This window comes from Syngnathus floridae, chromosome 5 (assembly GCF_059516105.1).
Source record: "Syngnathus floridae isolate MCC-2025c chromosome 5, RoL_Sflo_1.0, whole genome shotgun sequence".
Taxonomy (NCBI): domain Eukaryota; kingdom Metazoa; phylum Chordata; class Actinopteri; order Syngnathiformes; family Syngnathidae; genus Syngnathus; species Syngnathus floridae.
The window spans coordinates 6021451-6034379 of NC_142417.1; the positions used below are offsets into that span (position 1 = coordinate 6021451).

At 42.3% G+C, this 12929-nt stretch overlaps 3 protein-coding genes across 3 annotated transcripts; 2 read left to right on the forward strand and 1 right to left on the reverse strand.

Moving 5' to 3' along the window:
• Nucleotides 1-1727: 1727 nt before the first annotated feature.
• On the reverse strand, nucleotides 1728-7284 carry znf366 (zinc finger protein 366). The gene is made up of 7 exons (XM_088376280.1): nucleotides 7116-7284; nucleotides 5105-6028; nucleotides 4830-4997; nucleotides 4437-4587; nucleotides 4157-4348; nucleotides 2821-2995; nucleotides 1728-2499 (listed from the first exon to the last, which is right to left on the reverse strand). The coding sequence occupies exons 2-7, from the start codon at nucleotides 6019-6021 to the stop codon at nucleotides 2030-2032; spliced, it is 2073 nt and encodes a 690-aa protein (XP_088232406.1). The 5' UTR covers nucleotides 6022-6028; nucleotides 7116-7284; the 3' UTR covers nucleotides 1728-2029.
• A 1511-nt stretch (nucleotides 7285-8795) lies between these two features.
• Nucleotides 8796-10105, forward strand: LOC148397772 (isotocin-neurophysin IT 1-like). The gene is made up of 4 exons (XM_088375908.1): nucleotides 8796-8924; nucleotides 8991-9115; nucleotides 9326-9530; nucleotides 9789-10105. The coding sequence occupies exons 2-4, from the start codon at nucleotides 8996-8998 to the stop codon at nucleotides 9932-9934; spliced, it is 471 nt and encodes a 156-aa protein (XP_088232034.1). The 5' UTR covers nucleotides 8796-8924; nucleotides 8991-8995; the 3' UTR covers nucleotides 9935-10105.
• Nucleotides 10106-11456: 1351 nt separating this feature from the next.
• LOC148397773 (fatty acid-binding protein, liver-type-like) lies at nucleotides 11457-12767 on the forward strand. The gene is made up of 4 exons (XM_088376510.1): nucleotides 11457-11614; nucleotides 11686-11858; nucleotides 12506-12595; nucleotides 12683-12767. The coding sequence occupies exons 1-4, from the start codon at nucleotides 11548-11550 to the stop codon at nucleotides 12731-12733; spliced, it is 381 nt and encodes a 126-aa protein (XP_088232636.1). The 5' UTR covers nucleotides 11457-11547; the 3' UTR covers nucleotides 12734-12767.
• The last annotated feature ends 162 nt before the right edge of the window (nucleotides 12768-12929 follow it).

Sequence of the window (12929 nt, forward strand, 5' to 3'; positions counted from 1 at the left end):
ACAGAGAAAGACTAACTTCATTCACCCAATGAGAAAAATTATATAGAAGTATTCCTACTATTATTATCATCATCCATGTGTTCAATCTTTTGCAGATTGTCTCCTCATTCAAGTCTGTTGTATATGAAAAATGACTGTGAAACTGTTTGGATGAGTTACCTAGATATTGATAAAAAATGACAAATGTCAATAGAGGGAGCTGTGTACATGAAGAAAAGTCAGCTTGAAAATGCAGTGCAAAGTTCACTCTTAGGTATGACGGCTGTCAGAAAAATATCAGGGTATGAAAATAGTCTAATCATGTGACTTTCTACTCTTTCTTACAACATTTTTTTTTTACATGTTTTTGCATGTAATGGGGATGCCGAGCCATGACTGGCCCTTGACTATAAATATACAATGCAGCACTTTGGCTGCGTGTCAATGGAGGTGACAGGTTGAATCAGGGGTGGAGACGCTTTAGTTAAACAAAACATGGAAGACTTTTAACATGCTCTCGCTTGCATGTCGACCACCCTAAACAGGAAACTCTTGCCTTCGTAGGACATAAGTCAAAGGAATCAATGTTTGGAAGCATAAAAGATAAATACAGCTTGGGTACGATTACATAATCATAATCAACACAATCAAGAGTAAAAAGAAAGCAATTTTTTTTTATCTAGGTTTAAAAGCATTTACAATCAGGGCTGACTTCACTCATGTTTTTACTTTACTCCATTTGCATGCAGCATAGCAGCCAAATGTAGCTTCACCATGTTTGTTTTGAATTAATTGACCTGAGTCTGCAGACCCCAACGCTGCAGAGAAAAACAATGTTCTCCAGTGCGGTTTCTCTCCGAGCCAGCGGTTGGGATTGAAACGCAAAGGTGAGGAAAGGAAAGGAGGATGTGAGAAGTTCCTCCAACTACAGTTTCACCTTGTGGGGCACAGTGTGCGGAAAAGAGAAGCTGCTCTTCTGCATTTCATCTGATGAGAATAGGTGGTGACATGCTGCTTGCCTGGAATGTCTTCTGACCGTGAACGTGTTGGAACATTTGGGGGAAATTATTGTTGAATAATATTTTCTCATGGTCATCTTTTGGGCTGGAGTAGCAGAGCATAGGTAGTTGGTTGACTCCATGCTGACACGGTTGTGACATATTTCTCTGAAACTGCGTATCCAACTGAAAAGCATTTTTTTTAATTTACATTGCCCCTTATACATTAGTTTGTATGGAAACTAAAATTATTATGAGGACTTGAGCTTTACTCACAGGAACTACTATTATCCTGAACACCTCTGAACATAAAATAAATATTAAGTAGATAGTTAAAAGCAAAAATACTAGTCACGTGTAAGAGATTTACATTGACGTAATACAAAGTCGCAGTTCTTTTTATTGTGGCAGCGGGTTTAATGGAGGATTCCACCACTATTGTCTCGATTGATTCGCTGAGCACAATGAATGCTTATGTTGTGACTCATATGAAGTCTTTGTGAGGGACACCCGCTGCTTGTTTTTGCACAAGCAAAAAGACAGCAAGGTGTTTTCTCTTCCTCTTCCTCTGCTTTGAAAGGGAAGCAGCGGGAGGAGAAAACGGACAGAAATCAAGTTTTTAATATCTGGACATGTATTCAGCCTTCGGGCTTCTTCATACGATAAAGATGCTAAGTGCGTTTCTGCTTTTAACAGAATCATGCTTGGTTTCATATGCACTGTGTTGTCCATTAACAAGATGAGACCAAATGCAAAATCACAGTTTATTTCATAATGATTCCATGTTAAATCATTTCCACCATATGTACAGTGATTTACAAGATTATTGCAAGAAATACCGTAATTCCTCATATAAAGAAGAAATACGATTTTAATCAACAATTCCCAAATAGCCATGTACTTTAAACCTGAGAGCCATTCTAAAATGTTACCTATGTACAAAATTAATTCTTCACAGCTTGCGTTGTTATTGTTAATTTTGGGTATAATCAAATGAAGTTAACCTGAAAAGGTTGCATTGCATTTCAAGCTGCAACATCTGCATCCACTTCTCACTCTTCATCGTCCTCCTTCGCTTTTTCTTTCCTTTCTGGCGGCCCTGTCGATTCCCTAACAATATCGGTCTGTACTCTCGTCACATTGTCAAGCTCCTCTTCCTGCTCCGACTCATCAGCATGCTCACTCGATTCTCTGTGACTTCTCTCGGACCCCCGAGAGCACGATTCAATCCGTTTCCAGGTTGCATGAAAGCGTCTCTGTCCAGCCGGAGACCCCCGCCCTCTCACCTCCACACTGGCCGAGGGCTCATTTAAATCCTCGTCAGGGCTGTACTGACTATGTCTGTACAAACTCTCCTCATCCTCCTCCTGGCAAGAGCTACCGGGCACGCTTTCGCCATCAGACTGCGGAAGACCTGGCAGGCCAGGGGGCTTCTGAGAAAGGTCAAAGGGCTCTTTTTGGTTGAAACGGCCCAGGAGGTTCATGGGAGAGGTAAGGCAGAAGTGCCCTCGCTGTCGGAACACTGAAATGACACAGTGAAGTCGTGACGTATTCATATACTACATTGGGAAAATTTGGCATTTGGATAAAACCCCAAAAAATCGCAAGTTCAAACTATTGAAAATACACAATGCAAATTGAATATTTTTTTAAATATATAAAATTAAAATCCAGCAGTTCTAATTGATTCAACACAAATGTACCAACCTAAAAAGTTAAATACAACTGAACTGTACTTTTGCATGCCACTAGAGGGAGCCAACGCACCCCTTTGAAAATTACATATCAGAAGAATTCTGATACTAACAGAAGGTCCACATGGTGGACGTGCTTGGCCGCTTACATCTTTCATCCAGTCCTCTGTCCATGACACCATGCTTCACCTTCATATGTCTAGTGAGATTTCCCTTCAGCGTGAACTTGCTGGGACAGTAGAGACACTTAAAGGGTTTGCTGTCTGAGTGGAGGTGCATGTGGCCCATGAGGTTGTGCATCCTGTTGAACTCCTTGCCGCAGAGCTGAAAGGCAAACAAACAAACGGCAATTATCCATCTGTCCATTTTCTATCGTGTTTGGGCCGCGACTGGGTAAGAGGCAGAACGCAATACCCAAGATTGGTTGCCAGCCTTTGCCCCCACATCTAGCAATCACTCACTCACAAAGTCAAACACCTAACTTTATTGATACCTCAATTAGTTTTATCTTGACCTTTAGACTAAGTTACATCATATTTTACTCTTGAAAAGCCACGGCTGACCTTTCATACACAAAAAGAGATAAAGGGGAAAAAGGAGGATGTGCCAAGAAGCTTCTGCACACCGTTTCAATGTTGCCTAAGAGTACCTAATGAAATGTCCAGATTCTGTATCTCTAATGACTACACCTAATGGTGAATGAATGTGCAGGCGTTTCCCCTCCGATACACCCAATGCGAACCCCCGCCATCCTTGATTTCCTCTCCTCTTCTCTTCTCTCTCTCTCTCTCTCATCAGCACTCAAACACACAATCTCAGACACGCTCACACACAAACAGAAGAAAAACAGAAGGACAGAACGAGAGGAAGCAACAGAACAGGGAAGGGCAACTCCTCCGTCGTCCTTCCTCTCCATTCTCTTTTATTAGGGTGGTCCTTTCCTTCAGGAGGAGAGAGGGACTCGGGACTGTCCGAGAGGACCGTGAGAAAACAGGAAGCCCCCCCCCTTCCACTCCGAGCAGCAGAGAAAGCGAGATGAAATCTATTTGAGGGCCTCGTTCTCGGGGGAGGCGGGAGGCCATTGTTAGAGAGGCGGTTTTGTGCGCCGATATCCTTCCTATGAGCGAGGAGGCTGCCGCTGCCAAAAGCCTCCCTGCTATCTGGTCATGCTTCTTCTAAACACCAAGGTCAAGCTCCAGAAAAGGGTCCATCACTCTGCCAGAGCTGGCTCCACTTAACACTTTTCAGGTACTTTCTAGAGTTTACACCAGAAGTGGATGTGTGTCACATTTTTAAAACCGAGCTGTGCTGAGCCTTTCAGAGATAAGGGTATAAAAAACGTGCAGGTAAAATATGTGTGTGTCTGTCTCTATTTATTTATTTATTTATTTATTTATTTATTTATTTCATGACCCAATTATTTTATATTACTATTATGTTCTACAATACTTTACACATACTTTTCCCAGCCTTTGTTCCACGCACCTTGCACTTGTAAGGCTTGATATCGGAGTGGACGATCATGTGGGCCTTGAGTGTCTGCTTCTGCACGAAGCTCTTGAAGCACTTGGGGCATTGATAGGCCCTCACGTTGGTGTGGATGAGCACGTGGCGCTTCATGTTGGCCAGCAGTGTGAACTCGCGGCCACAGATGCCACACTTATGCTCCTTCACGCCCTGGTGGCAGAGGAAATAAAGCCACATATTTCCTAAATCAACATTTTTACCATACTTGGACCATCGACCCATTTTAAAACTCAAATACTTTGTGGGTAAGCGTGTGCTGCTTGAGGTGGTGCGACTGGATGAACTCCATCCCGCACTCGCTGCAGATATACGGACGGATGTCTTTGTGCTTCATCATGTGATTCTGCAGCTGACTCGGGTACTGGAATGTCTTCTGGCAGTCAGAGCACCTGCATGAACAACAGCTGTTGTCTCTTTATGCACAATTTCACATCATAATTGTCCAATCGATATAATCATAGTAATTGGCCAAAGCCAGAAAGAAAGCTAGATCTCATGTCATACTCAGAAATTTATGTTGTCAAATTTCATGTGGCTTTTATAATTGGCGATCAAATTTCCAAGACTGACATTCATCCTCTCATGAAATCTAGTTGCAGACGAGTCACGTCGGGTAGTCTCAGGGTTTCACCTGTATGAAGTGGGGCCGCGGTGGGCAGTCAAGTGTCTCTTGAGCTGGGCCAGTGTGGGGAAGTCCAGACCGCACTCGACGCATACGTTGTCCTGGCCTTTCTCGTGCTTCAACTCGTGAGCGCGAAGCTCACTCGGGTAGGCGAAGCCTCGGCCACACACGTTGCAGCTGGCGGGTGGGTAACAAGTAGCTGAGAACCTGATCTGTGATGTTCCCCTCCTAAGAGATTGTCATCCCAACTCCACTCCCATATAAGAACACAACCCAGCATGTACCTGTAAGGCTTGACGTCGCTGTGCTGCATCATGTGCCTCTTCAAGTGGCTAGTCTGGGTGAAGGCCTTGTGGCAGACCTGGCACTTGTGTGGCCTCATGCCCTGATGGGTGAGCAGGTGAGTGTGCAGGTGGCTCAACTGCTTGAATAACTTCCCACACAGATGACAGCCATGGGGCTTGATGCCCTTGTGGCCCAGGATGTGCGTGACCAGGTTGTACTTGGAAGTGTAGGACTTGTCGCACATTCGGCACTTCCACCGCTTCTGCTCGCCGCCCACGTCCACGTAGTAGCTGTCGTCAACGTGAACGTTGAACGTGGGCTTCTCGCTCAGCCCGCCTCGAGGGGGCCCGTCGCGATGCGCCGACCTGACGTCCTCCCTGGGCGGGAAGGGCATGACGGGGCCGGGCATGAAAAAGGGATACGGGATGAGGCTGTGGTGGAGAGGTGGGAAGTATGACGGGTGGATGAGGAACGGAGGTGGGGGCCACATTGGAGGGGGACTGAGAGGCTCCCGTTTCACCTGAACTGGGGCATCGATGGCAGCGATCCGCCGATGAAGCTGCAGCCTGCTTAGCTCGATCATACCGGGCCGTGTGGGTGAGGGAGGGATGGGATGAGATGAAGAGAGATAGGAGAGGGGGACCGGTTTGGCGTTGCTGCTTTCTTCCTCTTCACCACCCTCACTCCACATTTTGAAGGAAGTCCGTTTGCCTTTTGGGGAGGCTCCTTTGTAGATACGACTGGGGCTCAACATAGGGGGGAAGTCACGCGGACCCTGCAGAGGGCTAGCCCTCTCTCCTGTGGATGGAGAACATTTCGGGGCATTTATAAGGATGGGAGGTGGGGTCACATGGAACCTGTGCTGATCTTCTCTGAATCGAGGACTTGTCGATGGTGACAAATGGATCGTTTCCATCACGGCCCTGCAGAAGGAGAACGAACGATCAGCCCTTGACGCTTACTATGTTAGGTCGGGATTCGAATTTGTGGAACCTTTACAACTCAAAACCACATGGTTTCAATTCTATATGTCTTTCACTTCTTAATTTCTCAAAGATCCTCTATCCTGAAATTAGGAACTTTGTCAAAAGATCACCTGTCACCTTTTCACTTCTCCATCACCTTTTTCTTGTCTCTGTTCATGTTTTTTGCTTTGAACGGAAGAACTTCCTTTTTTCTCTTCCACCCATACACTCAATTTTACAAGCTAACTAATTGGAATTACATTTTGACAGCACTGCATGATTTTAATTGATGATAAAATCCTGATTATGGAGATTGCATTCATCATTTGTCGTTTGTGTCCTGTTGTGACAGTTTTTCCAGTTTTTTGAAAATCAGTGTATTATCAAAATGTGACACTTGATAACAATCATTTAAATAATCACACATATATAACGAAAAGGTCATTAAAGTTGCAAAAATTCTGAGTAAATATGTAAAGTCATGACACACAGAATGCACTGAGGAGCTCACATTCATACTGTATATTCCCAATGGCCATTTCATTAGGTACAATAGCTAACACAATTCAAGACAAGACCTGCATTATTTTTTACCTTAACAAAGATAACGATGGTCAACTTTGATTGAGACTTCCAGACAAGAATTCATTTGTAATTTTCTTATTGAACTATAGTTTGTATCGGTTGCCCGCTCCCTTACTCAAGAATAGAAAATTAAAAAATAAATAAAAACTATCAGTAGCATGCATAATCATCACCTAATGAATATCTGAGAATGAGTATTGTTGTCTTAGTCAAGGCAGATTTGGATCTCATCAGACTGTGCAGGTGTACCTATTATTATGACCAGTTGTGACAGATGCATGCTCATTTGTGCCAGAAAGGAAAGCAAAAAAAAACAACATTGCTTGAATATAAGTAGTATGTGTGTGATTCTTCCACCTGCAAACATAATCTACAAACAAATACAAATTCAATTTAAAACAGAAGCCCCTCCTTGACCCCTTTTGTTAGTCTACTCCAATGTGTAAATGTGTGTTCATACCTGGCCAAGAGTTGTTTTGCTGTGTCGCCGTGGCTCCGTGCGGCCGTTCTCCCTCCCGCTCCCTCCTGACAATGCGCGGGCCGTTCCACAGATGAGCCTTTTTTTGGAGGGACTTAAGAAAGAGAACAGGAACAATCACTTTGTTCTCATTTTTCAGATGAGTACCTTCGGAGTGAAGGAAGGAAGGGAGGGGAGAGGAAGTCAACAAGTCGAGTGCCTTCCTGCAGAAAAATAAGGAAACACTAGATAGACATCTCCGTTTGTCGATGAAATGGGGATCTGCAGAGTTTATGGAGGAATGCAGGGAGGGCCCGGGTGGATGTTTCCAAGAGAAAACAATGCACTTTGAATGTGGAACAGCAAGCATGGAGGATGTACTGTAAACACTCATCTCTTTAATTAGAGAAAAGAGTGGGAAAAAAACTGCTCCGGTGTTTGGAGTGACCTCAAAAGTGTACAAGCAAAATGCCAATTGCATAGAAGTGCATATCATTAGGTACACCTGCAGTTAAATTGAATTTTAAATGGAATCTAATGCTATTCTAATATTATCATGTCGCTCCAATGTGACAATTCTGCATCATGATTCATTCATTACGGCTTCTTTTGTTGTGTGTGACGCATTCTGTTGTTATTTTGCAGATCCAGAAAAATACCAACGATGAGCAAATCAACACAGCCACCAGGAGGGGCAAATGTCCCATCACACTCCACCCAAGAGGTCAAAGCACAAAACAACAGCAATGTCAGGCACTTGTGTTTAGAATAATGCATTTTCAAGAAAAAAGACATTCTAGGGATTTTATTTAGGATGAAATAAGCACTGAACTAAAATCTTATATGCAAAGAGGTAGATTATCAAAGCCACCATAAAACATTCCTGGAGTCACGTGACAGTGTAATGAAAATTAGTAAAGGAAGAGATGTCGTCAGCTAACTTAGGTCATTAATCAGAGTGAGTCAAGCGTGAGTAATTGAACTCATATCATTGAAAGGAGCAAACTGTCCTCTTTGGTTTGTGGCCTGTCATTAGCTGTGTTAATTAACTCATGAGGTCAATTAACCTAAGGACCTGGACAATGTGGGCTTCAATCCATGCGAGACATTAGCAAATTGGTGTTGCGTGTGTGTATCCAAATGTAGCCATACAAAATGGCAGAATAAAATAAAATGAACACAATTCTTACAGTTGCTTGCATTGCCAAGCATCAGATCAGTGCTTGCTACTCAAATTGGAGTAAAAAATCATTTTCCTCATTGACATCGATGTTTTAAAGCCTATCCATGCTGACTTAGGGCAAGCCGCGAGAAACACCCCTGGACTTGAAACCAGCCATCATGTTACCTGACTAGATTTTGTGTCAGATCAATTTTCGAATTAACTGATTAAAATTGGATGATTTCCTGTGGCACACTTGATGATCTCTCACAGTGTGACTAAATCCTATTAATGTCATAACAGGTACTAAAAAAAGACGACCATTGTACTCTCATCTTGCACTTTCCCACCTTCTCATAATTTCACCTTGCTGACCTGCTTGACATGCGATCATGTAGATCATGCACAGTCACGCACTGGAATGATTCATGAGACAAATGGTGTTGCAGACCCGTGCTGACCGTTGACCTGAGTGCTGGACAGCCCTACCAGCCAACCACAAGCGACTCATTAAGGGATCCTAAGTGGCTTTTGGCTTTCTGCGCCACTCTTAAAAAGCGACCAGAGGAGTATATATAGGCATTGGTGAAGTGGACCAGCAAGAAGACGCATCGAAATCAGACTTTGGCGAATTTACCATTCAACAACAGGTAGGACATTTGGTTTTGTGCGACTCATGTTTAATATTTTCTAATAAATAATCGTTCTTCTTTCAGCAAAGATGAGCGGAGCAACTGTATCCATGTGCCTGTATTTCCTCCTGTCTGTATGCTCGGCGTGCTACATCTCCAACTGTCCCATTGGTGGGAAACGTTCCATCATGGATGCCCCCTTGCGCAAGGTTTGCTTTTTTGATGTATCGCAGGGTACTGAGCTAATAAGAGCTTGAGGGCTAACTTCATTTTTCTGTTATTTTATTGTTAGTTCAGAAATTAATATTGACAAGGCTTTATGGCTCACATGAATACTATTTTTATTTTATTTTATTTTATTTTATTTTATTTTATTTTATTTTATTTTATTTTATTTTATTTTATTGTTTTGCTTTCAGTGCATGTCATGCGGTCCCGGGGACAGGGGCCGCTGCTTCGGCCCCAACATCTGTTGCGGTGATGGGTTCGGTTGTCTGCTGGGCTCCCCGGAATCTGCCCACTGCCTGGAGGAGAGCTACCTGCTCACCCCCTGCCAGGCTGGAGGGAGATCCTGCGGATCTGAGGGTGGCCGCTGCGCCGCTTCGGGTCTTTGTTGTGATGCAGGTATGTCATTTATGACACACAAGCTTTATCATTAAGTATAATATAATAATCTAATAGAGATGTTAATGTCAACAATCAAAACAATGGAAACTTAAGCCCTAAATTTAAAAACAACACTTATTCTGTGTAGGGTGAATAACCTCTGTGACCTCGTGAGCTGCATTTCTTCTTGTGAAAAGGTTCACAGCGTAAAAAGCTCGAAGCGGGGGGCTGATAAGAACACAGAGTGATACTTTCCCCCCTTGGCCTTGTTTAAAGAGAGCTGTAGCGCAGACCAGTCGTGTCTCACGGATGAGGAGGCGGATGATCAATTGGGCCAATACGATGGCGGTGACACCGGTGACATCATCGTGAGGCTCCTCCATCTGGCCGCTCATGCAACTCCTCATCGACTCGGTCAGTGAGTTGACGCTGAGGGGCGGAGGCGCCCCGTAGACATTTAGTGCATATTAATATTATTAGTTGCCCATTTGAACCTCTTGTCTACATATTTTTTTTAAGTATGAAAACAGGAGGTGGATACTGACAGTCATCCATCTATCTTGCATGTTGAAATAAAGTTTTGAGGAAGACAAAAAAAAGTTGTGTTTCTTGCATTAACTTTAAAGAAAAACATTCAAGAAGAAGTCAAAAAAATTATTCACAATGACATGATCACTCTGATTTGTGTTACTAGTATAAACACAGCAAAAATGTTGACTTCCCTTGAATGAAACTCTACCTAGCAACTGGGAAGAAAGGGGAGGACATGCAATCTTTTTTTTTTGTCACACACTCTCATTGCAGGAATCAAACTCACGATGCCTGCACACAAGACGGGCAAGTGTACCCCTACACCATCAGCAACCCCGGAAATGCAATCTTGCAGAGGGAGTCGATATTGAATCCCACTTGCTCCACACTGCCCATCAGAAATCTTATTTCCTTTAAAGACTGACTCAGCAAAAGCCTTATCTGACTGCACTACTTCACCAAATGTACATTCGTCTTTTTATCTACCAGCCATCTTGTGTGTGTGTGTGTGCGTGAATGTTAGTATAGTAAAAATATCAGTCATTATCTCTTACAACAGAGATTTTAAACACGCCCATGCACAGAGCACATTGGCGCACATTGGAGCACAATGATGGCCGTCGCAGTATTGGCCTGCAGTGATTGAATCTTGCTGTGACAACAGAAACATCCTCACACAGCTTATCTCCATTCGTGACCTCATCACCTGAGTAAAGTTCACACACAAGAAGGTGCACTCATTATCTCGCCTGCACTTCATATTATTAAAGCTTGTGGAAATTTACAGTTTATACATTGCCACAAATTGTAGAAAACGTAACTTAATATTCATTTATCAGCAAAAAGGTCATTTGATTGACAGCATTAGTATGATGTATATTAGCGACGTTCTGAAAAAATATGATCATTTTAATTTAAAAAAGAATTTATTACCAATTTTACTGACCTGAGTATTATTCATCATTTCAAAATAATGAAATTCATTTAAAAAAATTAAAAACATAGTAATAGTGTTTTGACTTTAGTAGATATTAGTAATAATAATTATTTGAAAAAAAAATAGTTCATTTGTCTATTTAAAATATAGATAGATCAATAAAATCTTAGTATCTACCAAATAAATGTAATTTTTAGGTACGGGCCACAACATTACATATAGCATCGCAAAACTACATATTCAACATTGTTGTGACTTTATTTTGGTTAGCTCCAGGAAAAGGACAAAATATTAGGAACATCATCCCGACTTGTGTCTTCTTGTCATCCGCAAGCGGCCTGCAGCCCCTGTAATTGGAGGCAGCTGAAATTAATGATTGCCACGGAGTGTGTATGTGTGCGTGTGTGTGTGTGTGTGTGTGTGTGTGTGTGTGTGTGTGTGTGTGTGTGTGTGTGTGTGTGTGTGTGTGTGTGTGTGTGTGTGTGTGTGTGTGTGTGTGTGTGTGTGTGTGAGTATTTAAGTCCACACGATAGCTTCTTGGCCCTTTACCTTCATTTGCCTGACACCATGTCTTTCTCTGGAAAGTACCAGCTTGAGTCTCAGGAGAACTTTGAGCCTTTCATGAAGGCCATTGGTAAAGATTTGTTCTTTTGTGACTTAAGCATTTAAATAGTTTGGTTTGGGTCAGCTGTTTATTTCTTTCAGGTCTTCCTGATGACCTCATCCAGAAAGGAAAAGATGTCAAGAGTATCTCTGAGATCGAGGAAAACGGCAACAATTTTAAGGTGACGGTCACAACCGGCACAAAGGTCCTCGTCAACTCTTTCACCATCGGACAGGAAGCTGAACTGGAAACTGTCACGGGCGAAAAGGTCAAGGTAAGAACGAAGAATGGATTAACCAAAATGTGGGGAATTTTAATAGATTAGTCACACTTTTCAGTGTTTAATAGTGGGAGACTGACTTTTGTACTGGTACTTTCTTTGGGTGGGGTTGGGCTCAGTTTTTAATAATGGTCTTTTTTTTTTTTTGCAATGAAATGGGGATGAAAAAATGAACATATTTGCAATTGATTCACCAACTCCGTTAGTTTTATGAATGCAATGTTTTCTTCAATGTGTAAATATTCAAATTTGAAATTGCAAATTGCATTTCTGGAATGAGAAGCAGATTAATTAGGGAGCTGCCGGTTTGTCCTGTAGCGTCCTCTGCTGTCAAAATGCCTTCAGCCTTGTTCTCTGACCAAAACCAGAAAACAGGTGAGCTGTGAAGTCAGCCTGAAGGCACATTGTCAATGTCAGTCAAGAGCAGTGGTGATAGTAGTTAGTAATTTAAAATAAAAACAGATTTTATTTGTTTAAAAAAAAAAAAAAACTAAATGCGGATGTTCTGAACATCAGTCTGGTAACTCAAATGGAGCTCTTGAGCACAAACTTGTTCAGCCAGTGGCTCTTATTTTTTATTTTTTATTTTATATAAATGTATAAACGCTGTGTTCATTGTCTTGCATATTCCTTTTGCAAAGGCGGTGGTTCAGCGTGAAGGCAACACACTGAAAGTTAGCCTGAAAGGAATTGAGTCAGTCACGCGGCTGGAAGGCGACACAATTGTCAATGTGAGTGTTGTTGCTTTGCAATCCTACAAAAGTTCAACAATGTTCTGCACACTTAAATGTTAACATTGCGCTCCTGTTTTTTTTCAGACGATGACGCTTGGTGACATTGTATACAAGAGGACAAGCAAACGCGTTTAAGTGTGCGCCTGGCATAATAAAAGTATTGAAGGCACATTTGTTTTTGTCCAGTGGTAAAGGTCAAGACTGTTGGCTAAATATCACCCCCCCTCCCCATTAACCAAAAATGCATTTGTAGGATTTCAGTTTTCTAGAGTGCTACAATTTCGCTTTCACACAAAAAATGAATTGAACCAAACTTTTGTAAATTTTCAAA

What these genes read in the sequence shown, in the direction of transcription:
- znf366 (XM_088376280.1), bottom strand. Translation starts at nt 6,021, where the DNA reads ATGGAAACGATCCATTTGTCACCATCGACAAGTCCTCGATTCAGAGAA. An exon ending in CGCGGCCCCACTTCATACAG is followed by an intron (nt 4,588 to 4,829) that starts GTGAAACCCTGA and finishes TTGTTCATGCAG; the next exon opens with GTGCTCTGACTGCCAGAAGA. An exon ending in CAGAGGACTGGATGAAAGAT is followed by an intron (nt 2,500 to 2,820) that starts GTAAGCGGCCAA and finishes GTGTCATTTCAG; the next exon opens with TGTTCCGACAGCGAGGGCAC.
- LOC148397772 (XM_088375908.1), top strand. Translation starts at nt 8,996, where the DNA reads ATGAGCGGAGCAACTGTATCCATGTGCCTGTATTTCCTCCTGTCTGTA. An exon ending in TGGATGCCCCCTTGCGCAAG is followed by an intron (nt 9,116 to 9,325) that starts GTTTGCTTTTTT and finishes TTTTGCTTTCAG; the next exon opens with TGCATGTCATGCGGTCCCGG. An exon ending in GGGTCTTTGTTGTGATGCAG is followed by an intron (nt 9,531 to 9,788) that starts GTATGTCATTTA and finishes CCTTGTTTAAAG; the next exon opens with AGAGCTGTAGCGCAGACCAG.
- LOC148397773 (XM_088376510.1), top strand. Translation starts at nt 11,548, where the DNA reads ATGTCTTTCTCTGGAAAGTACCAGCTTGAGTCTCAGGAGAACTTTGAG. An exon ending in GCCTTTCATGAAGGCCATTG is followed by an intron (nt 11,615 to 11,685) that starts GTAAAGATTTGT and finishes TATTTCTTTCAG; the next exon opens with GTCTTCCTGATGACCTCATC. An exon ending in AAGGCGACACAATTGTCAAT is followed by an intron (nt 12,596 to 12,682) that starts GTGAGTGTTGTT and finishes GTTTTTTTTCAG; the next exon opens with ACGATGACGCTTGGTGACAT.